The sequence below is a fragment of the Pistacia vera genome, unplaced genomic scaffold (genome assembly GCF_008641045.1).
Source record: "Pistacia vera cultivar Batoury unplaced genomic scaffold, PisVer_v2 Contig529, whole genome shotgun sequence".
Taxonomy (NCBI): Eukaryota; Viridiplantae; Streptophyta; class Magnoliopsida; order Sapindales; family Anacardiaceae; genus Pistacia; species Pistacia vera.
The window spans coordinates 355,669-379,047 of NW_022196367.1; the positions used below are offsets into that span (position 1 = coordinate 355,669).

At 35.7% G+C, this 23,379-nt stretch overlaps 3 protein-coding genes and 1 pseudogene across 3 annotated transcripts; 1 reads left to right on the plus strand and 3 right to left on the minus strand.

Annotated features, from left to right (window-relative positions):
- Window positions 1-495: 495 nt before the first annotated feature.
- LOC116107213 lies at window positions 496-2,715 on the minus strand (annotated as a pseudogene).
- A 4,034-nt stretch (window positions 2,716-6,749) lies between these two features.
- LOC116107203 (protein TIC 20-II, chloroplastic) lies at window positions 6,750-7,776 on the minus strand. Its single transcript, XM_031393512.1, has one exon. The coding sequence runs from the start codon at window positions 7,711-7,713 to the stop codon at window positions 7,069-7,071; it is 645 nt and encodes a 214-aa protein (XP_031249372.1). The 5' UTR covers window positions 7,714-7,776; the 3' UTR covers window positions 6,750-7,068.
- A 2,393-nt stretch (window positions 7,777-10,169) lies between these two features.
- Window positions 10,170-19,429, plus strand: LOC116107176 (membrane-associated protein VIPP1, chloroplastic-like). The gene is made up of 11 exons (XM_031393475.1): window positions 10,170-10,299; window positions 11,635-11,759; window positions 11,884-11,994; window positions 12,197-12,261; window positions 12,359-12,440; window positions 13,368-13,442; window positions 16,704-16,774; window positions 16,880-16,962; window positions 18,175-18,239; window positions 18,861-18,935; window positions 19,313-19,429. Exons 1-11 carry the CDS (start codon window positions 10,170-10,172, stop codon window positions 19,427-19,429), a joined length of 999 nt encoding a protein of 332 aa, XP_031249335.1.
- Window positions 19,430-20,543: 1,114 nt separating this feature from the next.
- On the minus strand, window positions 20,544-23,080 carry LOC116107191. The gene is made up of 2 exons (XM_031393495.1): window positions 22,457-23,080; window positions 20,544-21,037 (listed from the first exon to the last, which is right to left on the minus strand). The coding sequence occupies exons 1-2, from the start codon at window positions 22,937-22,939 to the stop codon at window positions 20,975-20,977; spliced, it is 546 nt and encodes a 181-aa protein (XP_031249355.1). The 5' UTR covers window positions 22,940-23,080; the 3' UTR covers window positions 20,544-20,974.
- Between the last annotated feature and the right edge of the window lie 299 nt (window positions 23,081-23,379).

Consider the following 23,379-nt stretch of genomic DNA (forward strand, 5'->3'; position numbering starts at 1 on the left):
AATGGTGCTATTTATGGACCACACCTTGGGTGAATGTTATTACGTAAAGAAAAATGTTGACAAATTCATACATTGGAAGACAGACACATGCACATTTAATACTATAGTCAGAGTAATAATACGTTTAGACATTTTTACGAACACTTAGATGGATGCTTATTTATTTATATTATCTATTATTCCTTAAACCTTTGCATAATTAAATATAATTTCACTCTATCTGGGATTGGTTTCTTTTTTGTAAATGATTGCCAGTTAGTCCCAGCACTAACATTGCCACGCCCGTTCTCCCAAACAAATCTGAAAGAAGCTCAATTTCCATCTAAATCTTGACCCAAATCAGATTAATTACATATTGTTTTTAATATCTAAACACATGTTTGTTCTTAAATTAAATACATAAATGGCACTGTTTCTTCGTCTTATTCTTCATTAAACTGCAATACAATATGATATCTTGATACTGTGATTACAAATGGCCAAAGATATTTGGTACAAAATCAGGATGTTAATTAACTTCCTAATCAATAGCCACAGTGCTCAATGGTTTTCACCATTGTTCAAGTTTAATTAGTTTCTTCACCCTTAAATAGAATAGAAATAATCTCCACCAGGATTGCCATCAACTTCAGGCTGAATTTTCAATCGATGTCAACCAATTTCCTAAATGCCTTGACATGTTCAAGCCTCTTGCTCTGAGCCTCAGTTCGCACATTTGACGCTTTTAAGCTCTGATATAGATTCTTATGGTGCTTTAAGAACTCGCTTTTATACATACATTTGTCTATGTACATGTTATGCTCTTTCATGTAATTGATGACCTCCATCACTCTCTCAAAGTAACCACCTTTAAGAAAGTTCAGCAGCATGATCTCAAACAGATCTCTGTTCACCGCTAAATTGCCAGTTGCCATGTTCCTTTTAATGTCGCCCCATAAGATTGTAATATCGCGATACATTTCCAAAGAAGAGTACCCGTATGCCAAATAAGCAAAGGTTTGCACGGTTGGTTGGATATTCATTGCCTGCATTCTTCGGTATATCTTCAAAGCATCGTCTATCATTTTGCCTTTGCAGAAAAAGAAGATAGAAGAGTTTAACTCATAGACTGTAGAAGGAACTGCCTTTTCCTTCTCTCTCATTTCTCGAATTAAAGACTGAGCTAGACGTGATCTACCTACTGATGGTTTTGTGCTTGAGATGCCCATCTCATCAGATAAATTTACAGCCAAACCAACCTTCTTCATTGTTTAACAGTGCCTCGGCCTCCCTAGACATTTTAATTTGTAATAAGCTCTTAGGAGTGACATGTATGTAGAGAGCGATGGGGTAACCAGCTGATTCCATGTCATCCAAGATGTCGTGAGCAGTCTCCGGCAAACCTGATTGAATAAAAGCATCAATCACATCAGAACACAAAGTGAATCCCTCCAATGAATTATTTTCCTTCTGAATGCTTAATAAGAGCTTTGACAGCCCTAATCTTCCCATATCTCTTGTATCCATTAATGAGCTTGGCTAGAGACCTGTTACCGAGCAGAAGTTTCCATTCTGAAGAGAATGAGCTTGTTACCTTCTATTTTGAGGATGGAATCCTTCTCTAGTAGCTCAGGCAATCTGTATCTTCAATCCCTGCCTCAGATTGGGAGAACCTATCGGAACAAGGCAAGGCTTTTGACTGCCTTTCATAAATTTTTGATCAGGAAGAGAGTCTCGATATCTATTCATATCCAATACAAGCTCAGAAGCTGCATCAATATCATCAAACTAAATACAAGCTCAAAAGACTATCATAAAACTGCCTGGAATGCTGCAGAAATGGAACTGATAATCGATCAATGTAATCTTTAAATTTCTTCAGCTCATCCCTCTGACTGTTCATTCATGAATTGAGCCATAACAACAATGTGTGAGCATCAGCAATGACCCAGTCTGTGACATAAGTTCCATTATATGTTGGCCTTTAAGAGGTGATCCGAATCTCACACAAGCATCCAGCACAAGGTTAAAGTCATTGTATCAGGGATCAGCTTTGCGCAATGGTTTTCTCTGCACTTAAAAGTAGGAAACAATCAACACATCTGAATCAAGAAATTTGACGCAACACACGTCCCAGTTTCAGTCTTCACCATATGCAGAAAAACCAACCACAATACATTCATTGCTGGAAGATTCTTTTTCTCAACATCAGTCTAAGTATCACGAAGCAGGGATAGGCATCTGAGCTCTTGCTAAAGAGAGGGACAGCTTCGCTAGAACGTCAAGCTGAAGCAAATTCGGTTTCTCTTTCAAGATTATAAGAACCAAAATACATGCTTTTTTTAGCCAATGAGACTCAGATGAGTAAGACAACTCCGTGACAAACTTGTTCACAATTGAACACTCAGGAAAACCATGCAATCTCTTCAAATCATTAAAAGTTTCCCATGCTTCATCCACTTTATGATTCTTCAGTGTTAATTCAAGTTTTTTCAGTAAAACTTCACGAGACGTACCTTCCCAACATAATTTTTCAGGCACAATACTACCAGCACAAAAGCATCTGAGATTTGACAACCAAAAATATTTACACAATCCATCCAATACTAGAGACCTTCCAAAACCATTGTTAACAAGCACCGGTGTCTGAATAGTTGATGTCAAAATGAATCCGAAAGAACTACTGTTAACAAGGCAGGCTTGCACCAATTTCTTTCTTGCCAATGTTAATGCCATTGAGACACACCATCATTAGATCATAACACAAGCCCCATCAAGCCCACCAACACGAATCTAAAATTGACGGAAATTTTATAATTTTTATTCATTTTTAGCTTTTTCAAGACAAAATCAAGCACCCAGAAGCTTATTCTTCCATATCTTTATCAAACAAACATACCCAGAACTAAAATTCTGAAGTCCAAACTGCAAAGAATCTGTTAAAAAGAAAACATAATCTGAGTACGGCCAAGGATATTGCTAATATGAACAATTAACATGAAATATTCTCAAAAACCATAGAAATAATGAATAAAATGACAAATTAAATCACATAAAATTTTACCTTTTTTACACATCATACAGTGATTATTATGAAAATAATAAGAACAATAAAGAAAAATAATTGTTTCGACACAGTAGGAAAAAAAAAATAAAACAACATAGAAGCTTTAATAATTGAAAAGAACTAGCAAAATTACAGAAATAAATCAGAATCTCTAAAATATATATGTTGTTTATCTACTTATTATAATCGATAAATAAATTCGAAACTGGAAATTAAAAAATATATATATAAAAATAAAACCTGTTGACGCTTAAAAAACTGCCGGGAAATTCGCCGGCGTCAAGGTTGAGTTTGTGGCGGATTTTTTCATCGTTGACGGCCGCTCGGCGAAAGCGATGGCCACTATGCGTAGGTACGTGATTGAGCAGTGTACAGATTCCTTGGTTTCTCAAGCGGCGGCTGGCCGCCGTACTCGGCGGAGGTCTATTTTTGAGAGAAGAGAAAAAGCTGGGCGCGATTTAACTGGCTGTTTTTACTTTTTAGTTCAGTTCAGCTTCACTGTATAATAGTTTTAAAATTTTATTTTAATAATTTTACCCCATTATTTTGGATAGGATTTTGAGAATAATATTTGCTAATTTAATTAAATACCCCAATATATAAAGTGACAAAAACACCTCCACCACCTGTAGTGCCAGATTCTGGCCACACCATCGGAACCAAAATCTGGCTGGAAAATTGAGTTACAATACAAATCGGTCGGATCTGTGTCGTAACCCATCGATATGGCCTTTTCCAGTCAGATCCACCATAAATGTGGCTGGAAAATGCCAGATCTACGGCCAAATGTGCTCGTCAACGGCCGCAAAGGTCCATATCGGCTACGGCCAAAGATATGGCCGTCGTTGACCATCAACGACGGCCATTTCTTTAGCCGTGGCTGACGACCAGATCTAGCCTTTTTCGGCCAGATCCATAGTGGATATGGCCAGAAAATGCCAGATCGGTGAATAACCAGCCAATTCCGGTCGTGGTGTAAGCTGTTGTGACAGATTCCGGATATCACCGACGGTGGTTGCCGGAATCTGGCAAGTACGGGTGGGTGGGGGTGTTTTTGCTAATTTTTAAACTTTTTTTTGGGGGTATTTAGTGAAATTAATAAACTTAAGGGGTTTAAAAGTTATTAAAAAAATACACTAATATTTCTCAAATAATGTGCCAAACAATATTTAGGGAATAGGATTGGAAATATGAGTAAAAATATTAAACCAAACGCACCCACTGAAGTGGGTTATTTGCATTAAAAGGGGCTTATTTTCACTTTCATCCTTAGGATTTGAAACATATATTTACCTCCAATACTATGGGATACGAACGGTTTAGTCCAATAAGTGAAGATTTTTAATAAAAAGTCTATTTTTCCCTGGTGGTCTTATTTATACATTACTAGAAATGATGAAAAAATAATAATATATATATATATAGTCCATATTATATTTGGATATCAATTATTACTCTAACAAAAAATTAAATTTTTTTAGATATACAATCATTTTTACTTTTTTTTTAATATTTTATTCATTTTAATTACATGGTATAAGACAACATGGGTAAATAGTCTTATCAGGCTAGACTCAACTGTTTGTATCCCATAATATTGTAGGGAGTAATACTACAGTTATCGAAGGGTGTGTATTGAATTTGTGCATCGAATAACGTGACAAAATCCTGACCGTTGATTCATTATAAGTTAATATTAATCAACGATCAGGATTTTATCATATCATTCGGTGCACAAATTCGGTGTGTAACTTCCGATAACTCTATCATTTTTCATATTGTAGGTAAGTGAATATAATTCAAACCTCAAGGACAAAAATACAAATAACTCTCAAAAGGTAATTTAAATATTAAGTAATTATTTGACACATTTGACAAATTATTTCACTTATTTCATCATCTAAAATCTCAATTTTATACACAAAATATTATTATTACTCTTGGAGCTATGCTCCTAAGAATTAAGATTGGTTGATATTATTGTAGGTTAGAGCCACTTTTGATTTCGCAATTAATTAATCATTCGAAACTCTCTTGAGTAGCTGGATTTTTCTTCCCTTAAATAAAGGGTTTGGTACATACTAGTGTTGTTGATATTTTTTGTTACCAATTCAAAAATAAACTTTATCTGTAATGCTTTTTTGATTTGGTTTGATAAAGGTTTTGTTGGTGTTAAAGTCCCACATTGGTTAGAAGACGAAGATTTTGGTTGCTTATATAAGATAAGGACACCCTCGCTACCTAGAGGTGCATTTTCAAAACAAAACCATAGGGACAATACCTTTGGAAACCTACTTTCCATGTGTCTAGATCTCCAATATATATCAAAATTTGGGTACATTATGCAATATGAATATCATATAGGTCTAAATGTAGGTAAACAAACTAATAATATTAGAATAATGTTATGGACACCGATAATTTGCATTGAATTTTTGTACCGACATATGTGACATCCACTCAGACGCGGCCACGTTAGAGACAACACACGTCTTCCATGAATGAACGATCATCCAACAATTATAGTCCATATTTGATAGACAACCGTTCATCACGAATGGACGAGCGTCCACAAAAATAACAATGGATTTTTTTCCATATTATTTGGATAGGAGTCTATTTAGTATAGATGGACGTCCACCTCATATGGACGCCCGTCCATAAAATTTTAAAAATAAAATAATGGCTGGGCGTCCATCTCTTTTAGTAGTGTGTTAATGTTTTGTTTGCCCTTCTAAAATACATTACATGCCTTCTCTTCAATTCAAATGTGAATAATTTTTAGCTGATTGATGCAAGCAAAGTCAAGAAATGTCAATGTCTTTATCCAAAACTAGATAACATGTTTATAAATTAATAAATCATAATAAAGTAGATAATTAACTTACATGTTCTTCATGTGGTAAATTATAGATGGTAATGGATGCTTGTTCATATAATATGGACGAGTATCCATTATTTTATTTTTAAAGATTTATAGACAGACGTCTATATGAGGTGGATGCCCATTTAGAGAAAATGGATTCCCGTTCATTATTATTTTCTTGGACGCTCGTCCATTCGTAATGAACGATCGTCCATAATTGTTGGACGGTCATTTATTTATGAAAGACGTTCCAACATGGTTACGCCTGACTGGATGTCATATATATCAGTACAAAAATTCGATGCTAATAATTGGTTTCTGTAGCACTATTCATAATGTTATGTTAGTTAAATGATGGAAATAAGGATATATATACATATACTTAAAAGATTTAAGTGGACGTACAAAATAAACCTTACTCTTCAAATTTTATAAGTTGTGCGTGTAAAATGGGAAACACCCAAGTCCCTAACATATTTATCCATGACAAGTTCTCAATCCAAAAATCCAATTATTCTAGACATGATACCTAAAATTCCCTTAAAATGACCTCAAAATTAATTGAGATAGAAACCCACAAAATTATAATTCATCACACGATTCTCATAATTCAATGACTTCAAAATTTATACAATTGGATAGCAAACCGTACGTTGGATTATCCGAAGTCCGAACCTTTTCTCTTATAACTTAAAAATCTTCTAGACTTGCTGTGTAAATCGAATTCCTGACAAAAACCTACAATCTTCAAGAAAAATGAAAATAGTCCTTATTCATGTACAAATTACAATGTTTACCCAAAATAAATCATATACTTAACATTATTTTATCACAAAATTAGAAAAATAAGCTAAAAACAACTAAAATTGAATTCCTCAATAGTGTTATTACATTTGAGTAACTTCAAATTTGTACAAAATCAAAAGCATTTCACAAATTACATAAACCCTAATTTGACCCTCTTCTCCCACTTGTACCTCTCATTCCCAAAAACTTCAAAAACGCCGCCATAAGGTACAACCTCCACTTGCAACGATCACCCCCATCGGCAACAACAAAAGCACTTCCTCACAAATCGGAAAAAACCCTAATAGCCCCTCTTCTACCACTTGTACATTCCTCCTCAAAAGGTCAATAATATCCCAAAACGTACAACCTAAAGTTGCCTTCCGGCGGCATCCGCCACGAAGGGCAAATACGGAGTTTTACCCAACATAGAACAAATCAACCCATAAACAAAACAAAAACAACTAAAAACAAACACCGCATTGTGGCCCCAAAGCATCAACTTGAACCCGATCCCGGCCCGACCCGGATTGAATATCCGGGTCAAGAGCAGAGGCACCACCAGGAGGACGTCCAAAGTGACGGCCTGCATCGCGTTGAACCGCACGTAGCGGCTGAAGCTAGGATTTCTAACGACGCCCAAATAGAGCGCGAAGAAGGCGACGAAGCTAGCGTACGGGAAGGCCCGGTAGAGGCCCAGCAAGGGGAGAAACGGGTCGAAGAGGAGGCCCAATTGGGGGTACTGCATGAAGAGGTAACGGCCGTACTGGAGGGAGTTGAAGAAAGGGAGAGTGTAGGCGACGGCGGAGATGAGGCGTTCCGGAGCAGGGGTTGGGGCGGAGGAAGGGGGATTGTTTTTGTAGGACATTTGGACGGTGGAGATGGGTTTGGGGCGGTGGGTCTGTGCCCATTTTGGGGAAGGGAAGATCTGGGCCGTTGATAAGCGAGGGGTGAAACTGGAAATGAAGTGTTTGGAAGAGGGGTGGAGAGAGAGGGAGAGAGTGAGAGATGCCATGGTAGAGTGAGAGAGAGAGAGAGAGAGAGAGTCTGGGTTTAGGGTTTGAGAGATTTTGGGGGTTTTTGATATTAGAGGATGGTGATTAATGGTTTGCAGGGTGGTTGAATGAAATTTTTTGATGTTTTGGGGAAATGTTACAATTGTTTTTTTCGGGGGGGGGGGGGGGGGGTGGCGGGGCGGCGGCGGGGGGCGGGGGTGTGATATTGGGTCAAAATGTAGAAAAATTAAGAGGTTTATTTATTTATTTGATAGATTTTGGATTTGAATTTTAGATGGTTGAATATAGATTAATAAAGACAAGTTAAAATAATTTTTAAAAGAGCTTGTAAAGTATTTAAATCCACGGTATTTAATGTTTGTTAATAAAATATGCTTAAAATCATAAGTTTAAATTAGATAATAAATTAATATATGAAAAATATATAATATTTTAAAAGTTCAAAAGTCTTAAACATAATTTTAATTTTTCTTTAAGAAATTTATCCAAATTAAGTAAAATGTTTTGAAGATGGAGAGATAGGAGAATAAATGGTGGAGTTTTTATTTCATAGTAAGAGTTAAGAAAATCATTAGTTATAAAATTTTTTAAAAAAAATCCTTAATAAATAATAATAATTCTATATACGGAGATGATGATTTAGTTAAGGAATTAGAATTAATATTTCTTATGTATTTAAATATTATTGTCAATTAAAACAAAATTGCATATTAACTTTTATAAGGATGATAAATAATTTAATCTGTTTTAGTATTTGAGAGAAGGTTTTTAATCTTCAACATTAAAAATATGTCTAGCGTGCTGTTGAGCACGATAGACATTACGAAACGTTTTTTGATCCCGTTTTTTTTTTTGTATCACCTCCCTGTCTTTTTTATTTGAAGAAGATAGACTAATAAGAGTGGACTTTGATTTCTGTTTTTGTTTTGTTGTTCCTAACCCAAGGCATGTCCTTAGGTAGGAAGAGGAAATCTTTTTGGTTTTCTAAGGCATGTTGTTTTTGTTCCCAACTTAGGGCATGTCCCGAGGTAGGAAGAGGAGAGTGTATAGTCTTCTTTAGCTTTGTTTTTTTTAGTCTTTTTTGGACTAATTGATTCTTTTAGTCCTAACTTAGGGCTTATCTTGAGGTAGGATGGTCGGTTTTATAAGCCTCATGTACATTCTCTCTTTTCTAATGCATACTAACTTACCAAAAAAAAAAAAAAAAAATAATAATAATAATTTCATCTACACAGTCTTTTTTATTTTTCTTTTTTTCACCTAACCATTATAATTGTCGGTTAATTTGAAATAAATACACGTGAAATCTAATTGAATGGGCATAAATATTATTGGAGATAAACTTAAATGTGACAATGTTGTTACATCACTATATCCATATTGCAAGATTTTTAACTTAATTTTAACCACATATATTCTTTAAACCGGTTATACCAACATGTAAGGTTATTATTATTATTATTTTAAAAAATAGACCCTTAAAGAATATGGTTATATTTTGAAATAGCCAAAAATAAAATATATAAAAGAGTAATCAAGTCGACCCAGAATGTTTGCCAAATGACAAAGCCCACCTGCTGGTGTGGGAAATCACACTAACCCCCAACTTTTGTTATATGTACTTTTTAAGAATCTATTAAAATTGGAAATATCATAGTTTCCCTCCAATATAAGTTCAACTACTGTGTTACCCTAAAACTTATCAAATTGATATTTACAAACCAAAAACTTTATAAAAAATATCATTAAGTAAGCAAACTAGAAAAACTACCAAATAAAATTCCAAAATGCCTAAACCCCAAATCGTACCTTATAGCAATTGCTAAAGGAAATCGCCTCGTGATAGCCATTGGAAGCCGAAAAAAGTTTGGGTAGCTATTGAAACCATTTTTGGCCTTGCACATCTTGGGGGAGATATGTTTGACCTTGTGGTAGTCATGCAAGGGTATTTTGGACATTGTCCATGTTGCCAAGGCCGTTCTCGGCCTTGTGGCGACCACGGATGGCTGGAGTAAGAATTAAGTGGTTGGGAAAAAAAAAGGGAAGAAGATTGCGGAGGAGGAGAAAAAAAAGATGAGATATCAAAAACTTCTAAAAAGATAAAAATCTCAAACTACCTTGCGATGAATTAAAATTAACACAAAAATTAATGGAATGACATTAAATCTAATTTCACATATCTGTGGGAGTTATTTGTCATTTTTTAAAAAATATGGGCCAAATAAAAAACGCAATTATAGAAACTTACAAGGCAAGTAAGCACAAAACGCTCTCGAACAACTGAACCACCTCGTACCTCTCATGTCTCTGCCCTATGTTCGCTCACTCTCACCCACAACAACAACAACAAAACCTGTTTATTTATTTATTTATATTCTCTCTTGATTTTCTGCAACAATTTCAACACCCGGGTTTTGTTTTCTGTTTTTTTTTTTACTCCACAAACACTCAAAACATGGCCTTAAATGCACCACCCATTACAGCCATTTCTTTGCCTTCATTAAAACCTTCTTCTTCCTTTTCTTCTAATAGGCCATGCACGGTCAGGCTTCCACCTCTCAAATCTTCTTTCGTTGGCCTGGAAGGTACGAGAAATTTTTCATCTTTGAATCAAAGTTATAATTGTTTTGCTTTCTGGGTTTGCATCTGTTTAGTTTCCTCCATTTTCTAGGAAAACAAACAAGAGGATCATTCAAAGTTATAGTAATTTTTTATTATAGTATCCTCTACTTTATGGGAAAACAAACAAAAGGGGTCATTGTTGATATCTTTGAACAAAAGTTATAATTGTTTTTCTTTGCTTTTTATGTGTCATTGTATTGAATTTTTTATTATCATGCTTTATTTTGTTTTGTATTGTTTTTTGTTTTTTGGGTTTGTCTCTGTTTGTTTTAGTATGATCATAGTTGACAAATAATGATACTTTTGTTTGTTAAAAAAATTATGTATTTTTTGCTTTTATTTTTCTTCAGTTATGTTGAATTTTTGATGATGCTATTCAGTTATCTTGTTGCTTTGGTTTCTGGGTTTGTCTCAGTTTGTCATAGAGTAATCATAGTTCATAAATAATGATCCTTTTGTTTGTTTACCTAGAATGTGGAGGAAACTAATGAAAACATTATAACGTATTTGTTACTTCCATTTTTTTCCCCATTGTATTGCTTTCTGTGTTACCCTCAGTTTGTTTTATTGTTATGATATGTTTCTTCAGTATGTTTTAATTGTGTATAAAATAAGAGAAAAAAAAAAAAAAAAAAACTTAATTTTGTACATTCTTTGGAAGCAATATATGGTATTTGTACAACTCTAAAACGATAACATGTATAGATCATGTGTTGGATGTTACTAAAATTAAGTTGTCTACAATCAAGTTTAGTATAAATGTTACTGATATAACACTCACTAATAGCAAGATAATTTTTCTGAAGAATTACCTAAATCCTGTGGTTTGTTAATTACTTAGCAGAATGGTATTTGACTTGGTAATGTTCTTGGACAAGTTATAATGTAAAATTGATAATATTAGAAATCATGCATTTTATATTGTTAAAATAATGCTATATTGCAATTCATATTTCACCTTTGATTTGATGTTGTATGTTGAATGTTGCCTGTTACCAGTATAAAGTTGTGGGTTAACAGTATGTTAAAGGTTTTTCATGTACGATCGAGATCTTGTTTGCTCTCACTTTACTTTGTTTTTCTTGAAAATTTTGTTTGTATCTGTGTAGACAAATGTGTTTTCTTTTACTATGTTTATTCTTTGTTTGATTCGTCAGAAGTTGTATGAAATAAATTCTTGATGTCATACAGTGCCTACTCTGGTGGACAATCTTCTATTGGTCATTTACTCTTCTAATTGTTTCTTATTAGTATTATGTTTCAAAATTTCTTCTGTGTATAAATTTATTTTCTTGCAGTGGGAGAACGGAGAGTTAGTCAGCTAAGATTAACTTGCAACGATAGGTTAAGATGTAATGGTCTTGGTGGAGGTGCTTCTGGCTCTGGGATGAATATTTTTGAGCGGTTTGCAAGAATTATCAGAGTAAGCTCTGCGAATACTTTTATATTGCGGATTCTTCTGATAGATCTCAGCTCTTTTTTTTTTTTAAATATTTATTGAATTTTAATATATGAAATTTTTTACCTGTTGATTTCCACTGTTGAAGTCATATGTAAATTCTATTGCGGCGATCTTCGAAGACCCAGAGAAGATCATAGATCAAGCTGTTATTGACATGAATGGAGATTTGACAAAGATGCGTCAAGCTACTGCTCAAGTATGTCCATCATATTTATAATTTTCAGTTGTTTCTTATCTGTTTTCTTTAACTTATCTCTCCCGTATTTGTTTATTCTGACTGGTTAAGGGATCAACATATGTTGAAATTTTAATGCATCAAATGGTAAACTGAATGGAGCAAAGAGGAGTGCATGCAAGTTTTCAATTAGAAAATATTTGACATTGTTCCTTTTTTGAAGGTCTTGGCATCGCAAAAGCAATTAGAAAATAAATGTAAAGCTGCACGAGAAGCTTCTGAAAAATGGTGAAACGATTTTTCAGATTTTTCAGAAGCTTTAATTTGCAAAAAGAATAAAAAAGGCATCTTGATGGCGGTTTTCATATGCCTTGTCTTGTAATAGGTATCAAAAAGCCCAATTGGCTCTTCAAAAGGGGGATGAGGGTCTTGCTCGTGATGCACTTGCCAGAAGAAGATCTTTTGCTGTAAGTTCTCTTCAAAATTTGGCATGATGAGTTTTCAGTCAAGTATGCAGTGTTGAACATTTGTATGATTGCAAGGGACATTACAAGTTACAATTTGAACGGACGTTTGGTGCCTTTTTTGTTTTGCCTCACCCTATATATGTTCATGCTTCAGTATTTATGCTATTAAGCTAATAATTAAGGGAGTTACAAGTGACTATTGATTATCTACAGAACACATGGGTGTTAATAAAATGGTTAGATTTATCATTAAGGATGATCATATCTAGACTCCTACATAATGAGTGTGGATTTAGAGCAAGAGGAGTTTGTGAGTCATTTTTGTTTAAATATGTGACGGGTCACTAGTGCAAATGCCTTGTTCATTTATTTTTGCTTTAGAAGTTATGGATACCTCCTCTATCCATGGCGCATGCTTGTCCTCATATTGGGGACAGGAAAGCAGGGAAAGGGGACTGAATTGTAGGGGTTCTCGTTCCTTTGTTGCTTTTGAGGGCATTTTCTTATGAATTAACCCCAATTCCTTCCCAATGCCTACCAAGAAAAGCCCTGAATCTGATCCCACATTTGCAGTTTATTTTTGAGTGTGGTTATGCACTCTCCAAGTTTTAATCCATTTTCTGAATGCTGTTGAATGCTTACATTTATTATATGTTTGCGTACGTGTATATTTGTGTATAAAAATATACACTTACATGTTTGTTAAAATTAAGTAAAAACATTTAAAAAAAAAAGACTATTCTTGTGATGCATGCTGCAGCCTAGCCAGCTCATTCTTGTCCAGTAGTACTAGACAAGTAAATCTTGTATGCTATTGAATTGATTTGATTAGAGCTAAGCCTTCGACCTCTAATAAGCTTGTTTTAATGTTTCTGAGTATGTTATTTGACTGATATATCTCAAGTTTGTAAATGTCTTGTTTTGCAGGAAAATGCAAGTGTTCTGCAACGTCAACTTGATCAGCAGAGGAGTTTTGTTGATAATCTTGTTTCTAATACAAGGGTAGGTTGCTATTCAATTCTATTCAATGGCAATATATGTTTCTTATTTATGTGTTTCAATTAGTATTTGTCCCTTTGGAATTTATTAAATGCATTACATTTTTGTTTTAACTTAACTTTTTCTTTCATTTAGTTCATTGAGTTTCTCAAACTGCTCTAGCTAAATTGTATTGAGCATGTAACCCATCCAATATGTTGTAGATTTCATGGAAAACTAGGGAATTGATATGTTTCTGTAAAGTGGGAGTAGGCCTATTAGCGCTTTTTTTTTTTAAGAACATATTTCAAAATATTTTGGGACAACCTGGACTGTAATTGTTTTTCAAAGTCCAAAGTATCAGCGGAGTAATTCCAACAATGACTCAGGATATGCCATCCTCGAGGGGACTTTGTTGCTCCGAACTATTGGAGAAATGCTACCACCATACATAGAACGATATTTAACTCCAGCCGTAGTTTGTATGTTTTGATAGAAGATGAGATGGGAGGGAAGGTTTGAGATGAAAGGGGAGAAGTTGTGATGATAGTAGCAACTTGCTGCTGCCGTTGCTGCATCATGTGAGGTCAGTTGGGTCCTGCATAGGAGGTGGTAGACCAAAGTCATATAAAGCTTCAAACTTACCATAATTTAATCGAAGACTTTTTAAAAAGATAACACAGCGCTACATGAGAACTAAGGGAAATATATTTTCAAAGAATTTCTAGTGGTTGCAAGTGCTGTTTGATCCTCAAAGTGGCTTGGTTAAATGTTGTGGTCACAAGATCTGATAGGGATGCAGAAAAATGCTTACATCAGTATGTCAAAAGGATGAAAGTTCATTTTCATTCATTAAAGGAAGCATGTTGGGAAGCACATATTTTGGCTGCTTTCAGGCAAGTCAAGCTAAGTTTCTGTTAGACCTCCCATACACAAGGTCTACAAGGCAGGGGAAGGAATAGGAATAAGGGTACGTTGAGTGTGAGTCTGTTAAGGGATGATGAGGTGTGCAAAGAGGGTGGTTAATGCATGGGAAGGCTGTTATGGAAATGGACATGTAGCTGTCAATTAGTTATGGGACTGAATAATTAGCTTATAAAAAGGAGGAAATGAGGGAGGCAGGACATCATCAAAAATATTATTCATAGGCTTGTTTGGGAGGTCCCCAGCTCCTCAAATTGCTGGGAATTTGTCTGTTATTTCAATTGTTCCTATTTTTGTTCTCAGTTCCAGTTAATGCAATATGCTATTTCTCTATTTTTGTGCATATTCTCTTGCTGTGTGTTGTGTGTGTGTTGCTGTGATTTACTGAGTTGCAGGGGAGTTCCATCAGCTTGGTATCAGAGCAAGGTTGCCAATAGGGTTCACGTTGGGGAATGGTCAAATAAAAAATGGATAATATGGAAAAAGAGATGAAGTCACTACAGGAGGATATGAGTTCAGTTAAGACTGATGTGGGAAGCCTTAAAGAATACTTGATCGAGATGAGAGAATTGTTAAGGTTAAGAGAGGAGAGGGAGGAGAAAGGTTACAATGAAAAAGAGAAATCCCAGTCATCATCTGAGAATACGGGTTCTGGTGATGGCCGAGAGCGAGAACAAGAAACAATCGGGGAAGGTGGGAAAGAGGAGAAGAAAGCCTGGAAGCTGGAGCTTCCAATTTTCAGTGGAGAAGACCCTTTTGGATGGACCTTTCACGTAGACCGTTACTTCGTTATTAACAAATATGGGCCATCGGAGATGGTGGAGGCCACGGCTGTTTGCATGGAGGGTAGGGCGTTAAACTGGTACCAGTGGGTAGAAGGACGAGAACCTTTCAAGTCATGGGAAGAGTTCAAGGCTGCTCTAATCGCGAGGTTCCGGCCGTCGTTCCAAGGGTCTGCACACGAGGCGCTGGTGGCACTGAAACAAACCTCCACCTTGATTGAATACAGGGAAGACTTTTAAGCCCTTACAGCATCGTTGAAGGATTTAGGAGAAGACTTGTTAATGGGGGTTTTCATAAATGGGCTTAGGGAAGAAGTTAGAGCTGAGTTGAGAGTGCTGAGGCCCAACTCTCTCCAAGAGGTTATTGAGCAGGCCCATCGTGTGGAGGAAAAAAATTGGGTGACGAAAAAGTGAAGGCCCAAACCTTTTAGAGCCCAGGTATCCAAGGAGAATTACACACGGGTATCCAGCAGCCCAGATCTAACCCGGCACACGTGGTGGTCCAACCTATCAAAGATATCCGGTAGTCTGGATCCGACCCGACCCGCCTGGTGGCCCAACTCATCAAAACCACCAGAATCTAAGCAAGTCGCATCATCTCGTGCACCCGATAGAAGAGAGAGAGCATCGAAAACTAGAGTCCCGAGCTTCCGAGGGGGATCAAGAGGGAATTTTCGACGGCTGTCTGAAGCCGAGATCCAGTATAAGCGAGAAAGAAGGCTTTGCTTTTGATGCGACAAAAAATTCGGCCCTAATCATCGCTGTCGGAGTAAATCGTTGCAAATCTTGTTGGCTTTGGAGGATGACGAAACCGAGAAGGGTGAAATGTTGTGGTCACAAGATCTGATAGGGATGCAGAAAAATGCTTACATCAGTATGTCAAAAGGATGAAAGTTCATTTTCATTCATTAAAGGAAGCATGTTGGGAAGCACATATTTTGGCTGCTTTCAGGCAAGTCAAGCTAAGTTTCTGTTAGACCTCCCATACACAAGGTCTACAAATCCAAGGGCAGGGGAAGGAATAGGAATAAGGGTACGTTGAGTGTGAGTCTGTTAAGGGATGATGAGGTGTGCAAGGAGGGTGGTTAATGCATGGGAAGGCTGTTATGGAAATGGACACGTAGCTGTCAATTAGTTATGGGACTGAATAATTAGCTTATAAAAAGAAGGAAGTGAGGGAGGCAGGACATCATCGAAAATATTAGTCATAGGCTTGTTTGGGACGTCCCCAGCTCCTCGAATTGCTGGGAATCTGTCTGTTATTTCAATTGTTCCTGTTTTTGTTCTCAGTTCCAGTTAATGCAATCTGCTATTTCTCTATTTTTGTGCATATTCTCTTGCTGTGTGTTGTGTGTGTGTTGCTGTGATTTACTGAGTTGCAGGGGAGTTCCATCAGTTCCTAAAAGGGATAAGCTGAGTTAAAAAATTTATGGTTTCTTGTTGGTCAGTCTACTCTCTGTGTCGCAGATGTTTTAATACAATTGCTAGTTTATCATGTGGCTTCAATTTCGGGCAACCATGTCTACAAAGGACAATCATTTCATTTTAGGCTAATTCAATCGGTCTGCTTTTCTGACAGCTTCTGGAGAGCAAGATAATGGAAGCAAAATCAAAGAAAGATTCCCTTAGAGCACGTTCCACCGCTGCAAAGTTTGTCTTAAACTTCCTATCTTTCATCTTTTATTTTTCCTCCCACTGGAAAAATTTCTCTCTCACATAATGATACTATAAGGGCTGGTTTATATCTTCTGTTAGGACTGCAATGAAAGTTCAAGAAATGATTGGAACTGTGGATACCAGTTCTGCTCTTTCAGCTTTTGGAAGAATGGAGGAAAAAGGTACTTTATCTATAGAATAATGCTACAATCACCGACAATAGTAATGTTACAATCACTGATAATAGTACATCGAATTTATGCATTGAATAACGTGACAAAATCCTGACCGTTGATTAATAATAAATTAAAATTAATCAACAGTCATGATTTTATCACGTTATTCGGTACACAAATTCAGTACACTATCGTCGGTGACTGTATTATTTTCCTTATCTATATGTTTTAACATATGCATGCTATTATCTCTATCAAACACGTGTCTCATCAATTGCATGCGCATTCTCTCATGCATGTATTTTAATTTTTCCTAATTTTTTCAGTTAATAATACTAGCTAGCCTTCTTCATTGTCTATATGTGGATTGTGGTATTTTTCGTGAGGCCTTCTTGTTATGGTTTTGGGCTAAATTAGTTCATTTTATTCTCTTTTTTCCGAATACATTATATATAATTTATCTTGGATATCTTCCTTATCTTGGTTTTTGTTGTCAATGGCCTGTGTCATTCTCATTTTTCTTACAATTTTATATTTGATTATATAATTGCTATTTTTCTTTCTTTTTGGGCTTTGAGTATATCAGAAACTAGGGGTGAACGGTTCCGAGTACCCTGCGTTTTTTGAGGAAACTGGAACCGCATAATGCAGGTTCCCAAAAAAAGGAACTAGAATCGGAACCTGAAATGCAAGGTACCCTGTAAAAATTAATGACCCCCCTATTAGTTTAAAAAATGACAAAAATACCTTAAAAGTTTACAAATATAGCCCTAACAAATTAAGAAAACCTACATTTAGTAGTTTTCAACTTTTGATTACTCATTCATTTGTAACCAATGTGACTTATAAATCCTCTAATCTCTAGGCAACACTTGAATTCAATCAATTCATCATAATTCACATAAAATTTCTCGATCAAAACCAAAACACAAACAAGTTCCAAGTAGGGTACCCGCTTTAGGTTCTTTTTCCAGGTTCCGATTCTAGAACCTATAGGAACCGAAACAGCACAGTGTCAGTTCCAATAAATGGAATCGGAACCGATGTAAAACCGAATAAAACCAGAACCGGAACAGCACAGTGTCAATGTTGGTTCTGGGTAGGTTCCGGTTCCGGTTCTGGTTTTATTCGCAAGTTCTGGTTCTACCTGCTACCCATGCTCACTCCTATCAGAAACCTTGGTGTTTGTGGCTGACAAGGTATGTTGTATTCTTGCAGTTTTGACCATGGAGACTCAAGCAGAGGCACTTAATCAATTAACCACTGATGAACTTGAGGGAAAGGTTTGAGTCTTATCTTTCTCACATTTCTTTGCAATATTTTCAATCATCTTCACGTGTTCTTTCTTGTGTGTTAGCCTCTTTTACTTCTCACAGTCTAACAACTATTATATATTATCTCAAAATGAATAGATGATCTAGTGGAGCCGGAAAGTAAAAGCAGATCTGTTTGTTGCTATGAATATTGTTTCCTGATAATGTTTGCTCTTTTAGTATATGTAGAACTTGCTTATATACTCCAAATAGATGCATAGCTGGAATATATTTCCCAGAGACTTAGATAATTGATTGAGGTGAACTTGAAATCTAGTGTACCCTCATGACGCCACAATATTATCCTTATGATTTTGGATAGTTAGATCGATGCAACATTAATTCTTATTTGAATTGTTATAAATCTTTCAGATCTCTTTAGTGTTAAAACGCCCCATAGGATGTTCAATTTTCTGTCATGTTAGTGGAATACTCTCGTTTAAGTATTCGATGGAAGTATTTTTGACGTGTGAAATGAACTAAATTACTAGTGGTCGTACACTAGGTTGTATCTGTATCTTTATTTTATTTTTTAAATAACCTGTAAAGCTAAGATCACTTTTACTGATCCTTAATCTGTATCGTTTGAAGTTTAAAATACTTGAAGGTACAACTATTGAAGATGATCTTGCTGAATTGAAAAAAGAGCAATCTGTGATCTCCAAGGTACTTCTTTTCTTTTTTCTGTAGATGGTGGAATTTAATTATGAGTTCCAAGGTATTCCTATTCTTCTTGTTTCCTCTTGCTCACTCGATGTTTCTCTAGTTATGTTACGGTTACTATGATTTTTAGCATTAGCGTGTTATTCATGTTTATTTGAAGCCAAACTAAGAATTCTTTGGCCATGGAGAGCCTGATTTAATACCAGAAGGGTATCAGTTGAACTTTCATAATAAAGGCAGTTTTAGAAATTTTAAAAGTACTCCTGCAAGAAACGTAATCCTGTTGACATATTACAGGGGTTGGATTAGTGGGCTATTTGTCTGTTTGCAATGCTTTTACACATCATTCACCTTATTCGTTTTCTTTTCAGTCTAAACAGAAGGGAGAGCTTCCACCTGGGAGAACTGCTGTTCCCTCAAACATGCCATTTCCTTTCCGAGAGTCTGAAATCGAAAGGGAGCTGAGTGAGCTAAGGAGACGGGCGAATGAATTCTAATGTTACTTTGGTAACCATTCTTCACAAATTTTGAATCATACTTTTCCTGTCAAATGCAGTTTACGGGGAAATTTTTGATGATAGGCTGAGGTTGAATTTTAGAAATGAAAATCAAATCAATCTCTAGCTTCCTTTATAAATAACTTATATCTATCTCTACACTATTTTTTTTCTCTATATAGATGCCTTTATTTTTTGATACTCGATCGATTTTCTTGCTATTGTATCAAAATTCTTATAATGGAGATACTAGTAATTGTTTCTTCCACAACTTAGAAGACAAGACCTTTTAAGTATAACTAACCCCATTAGTTAAGAGGGCTTGCCATCCGACCACATGGGCAAAGCAGCTTCTTGTAAATTTATGAATAGCTTTTTGTTGAATCTCAAAAAAATCAAGTTGTGCTTGTACATGACGTCGCTGGCGATAGAAGAATTAGAAGAATATATTGTGATACTTAGTATGCAAACTGATACCCATTCTGGACTTTTTTTAATTAGAAGTAACTTTTTCAAGAATTTTAATACTTATTGTTGAGAACTTTAATCCAAATCTAAGCAATCTCATAGTAATTATCAGTTCGATAACATTACTAAATCGATAGTAAACAAATACTACTGATTTTACTCCTGCAATGGTCAAATGACTCAAATCCAACTGTCACAGGCCAAAACCCAGTGACATTTTCTTGACAGCCATTAACTTGTTCTTAAACTCAATTCATTGCAAGTCTTCAATGCCCTGAAGAGTTGATATTACAACTAAATACTTTCAACTCTTCAATTTGCTTGCATATTTCCATCCCATTTCTCACTCAAACCAAATTAAAATAAGTTCAAGTTTTCACCACTTTGGACACAATCAAAAGCCTGGGGAATGCTCTGCATCAGTGTAATGGCTGAAAAATTAGTGTCTGAGGCGACTTGAAAAAAGATTCTACATAAAATACGAGGAGATGTTGTAGCAGCAAAACACTAAAATCTGAATTAAAGGAATCAATAAAACGTTACAAGCACACACATACACGAGCACATATACATTGAAACATGACTAATATTGGGAGCTTGTTTTATCAAAAAAATTAAAAAAAAAACCTCATATTTAACAGAATCATAAAATGAAAATACAAAGACATTGACAAATCCTTCCATTTACATAAAAAATACGAAAGAAGAAAAAAAATACACAATACCACAACCGATTTATATGCATATGGTATGATAACAAATAACAACAAAAAGGAGAGATTTCTAGTGAATTTATTATAGCCAGACCCAGAACCAGCCCGACCAATTTTACCCCCATTGAAACCTCATCCCAAATTTACATTACCTTATAACTTTTATAACTTTTACTCTTCATTTACCAAAATTGTAGTTCTTTTACCCCGCAAAGATAGCACCATCGGGCCAAAAGGTCTGTACAACAAAGAAAACAAGCACACGTAACGGAAGCATATAATTTGCCAAATAGACTCTCCAGCAGTCTCTTCAGGCAATAGCAAAAACCCATGGGATCATGAATAATAACTCAGCCCTTGAAATCTATGAAACAGCCCTTAGTTTGTCTCCCTGACCAACTTCAGACCCCAGACTCGTGTTCTTATCCTGAAATTGCAACATGACAAATTTCAGCACCACTTCAGATGGACCACAACAAATTCAACTTGAGAGACCAACAGCAATTATCAATCCATAATACAGGTTGCCAACATTCCTCACACAATCATATCAATGAATCAAATTCTATATCCAAAATAACGGTAGAAACATTCAACAAATTTTTGCAGAATCACTGACTCTTACAAAATGCTACAGCAAATACAATCTCTGGAAACAAATAGATTACAATATGATAACAAATCATCCTAAACCTATTGGATGACTAGAAGAGTAAATAAACATCTAATATAATCAAACAAAAATGAACATTGAATCTGTTAACAACTTGTACTGAGTCCCACCACTATAAGTGACTCCATAAATCCTTGAAACATAATATTAGAGATCCTAAAAACTAATAAGAAAATCAACATATTGCAACAAAGAACTTCAAATACATTATTGCAGATAGAGTAATATATAGGAACTGCGTTTAAGCAACAGATGTTTCCACAGTCAAATATCATCTACCACTATCGTATCCTATTTCATAACAAGCTCGAAAATAAAATGAAAACCACAATCTTAGTCATAATATAAACTACATACTCAAATCCCCAGCCATAACTCTACAATAATGAACCAACTTAAAAAAAAATGAAAGAGAAAATACAACATATAACTTTACACGCTTCTGGGTTCCAATATCAGTAGGTAATGATACATGACAAGCCTTACATTCTGATTTACAGATCTTAAATTCTATGCTAAAATTCAAAATTTCACATTACAAGTTTCATGATTTCTTTTCTGGTACACTATATTTTCCCATAAACCTCATACACATACCTATTGTGCTTCCCAAAATAAACATCATATATAACACATAATCTCAGCCTTGAGACCCTAATTATGAAATAAAATCCTCATCACTAGCAATAATCAAAGCCTAATCAGAATATTCATCACAATTATATGCTCTATATGCAACTATTCATCACATTTTTATGTTCTATGTTATAATTCACATTTTCAGATTACAAGTCATATTAAACGTTTCAGGTTTTTTTGGTATCAATATATTTCCCTATAAACCTCATACAACTAACTAGCATGCCTGCCATGAAATCACACACAACGGGCATAATGTGAGTCTGAAAACCCTAATTATCAAATGAAATCTCATCACTTTAACAGAAATACAAACCCTAATCTTGCATATTATTACAATTTCATGCAATTAACCTACATACCACCAACCCAAGTCCACAAACACACAATTCCCACAATACAAAATGTGAAATAACATCCTCACCACTCACACCAATAAAACCCTAATTGTTCAATCAACCCCAAAATTTCATGCAATTGACCCACATTTCAACAACCCATTTCCAAAAATCACAAAACTTCAAACCCACCAACCTTAGAACCATGATCGTCATCATCATGATCGTGATGATCATCAGGATCAACGGCCGTGCAATCACGAGGATTCTCAAACAACGAAAGCGAGAACTGCTTGTCAACAACCCCAACATCGAAGTAAATCAACCCAGAGCTCGGGACATCGACACGTATCCCCTTAACGGGGAACCACAAAAACAGTTCTTGCTGCGTCACACCGGATAATTCCCCGATCTTCCCGAAACTCAACTGCCCGGACACATTAAAATCGTAGTGAAGCTGATTCTCGAACTTGGCGTTGCAGGGCTGAGTCAAGTTGATTTGGAAGAAGCCTGAAGCGGGGTCCACGTAATAATCATTGATGCCCTTGGGGAAGAGTCCCATGGGGAGGCCGTTGGATTTCAGGTGATCGTAAATGGACGGCTGCGATGCGTCGACCTTGATGATCAAGAAAGTGAGGGCGATTGAGAGGAGAATTAGGGTTGAATTTGGGTGATTCATGATGGGTTTTGGGTTGTGGAAATGGGTTTTGATTGGATTCGGAGGAGATGGGAGAGGGAGAGGGAGAGTGTGGCGCGTTTTGATGTTGCTGACAATGAAATGAAGATGGGGGTCAAATTTTGCAGAGAATCAAACATAAATTTGGGGGATTTTTTTTAGGGTAACGTTATTGGAGCCAGTAACCTATAAAGTATGGTACTTGTGATCAAGGCTGGCATCAATGTGGTGGGTACCCTTACCACAACGCTACCACTGCATTATTCTATAGTCAATCATTAACTTAGAGTCAATAACATAATTTTTTTTTTCCTTTTTTTGGTTATTAGGGATGTCTGGACCAACTTATGCGCACTTCAATTAGTCCTTCAATCTTGAACAAGGCAAGTCCTAGGGTCTAACAAAAAATATTAACAACTGTTGTTATTCAAACTTCAGAGAGA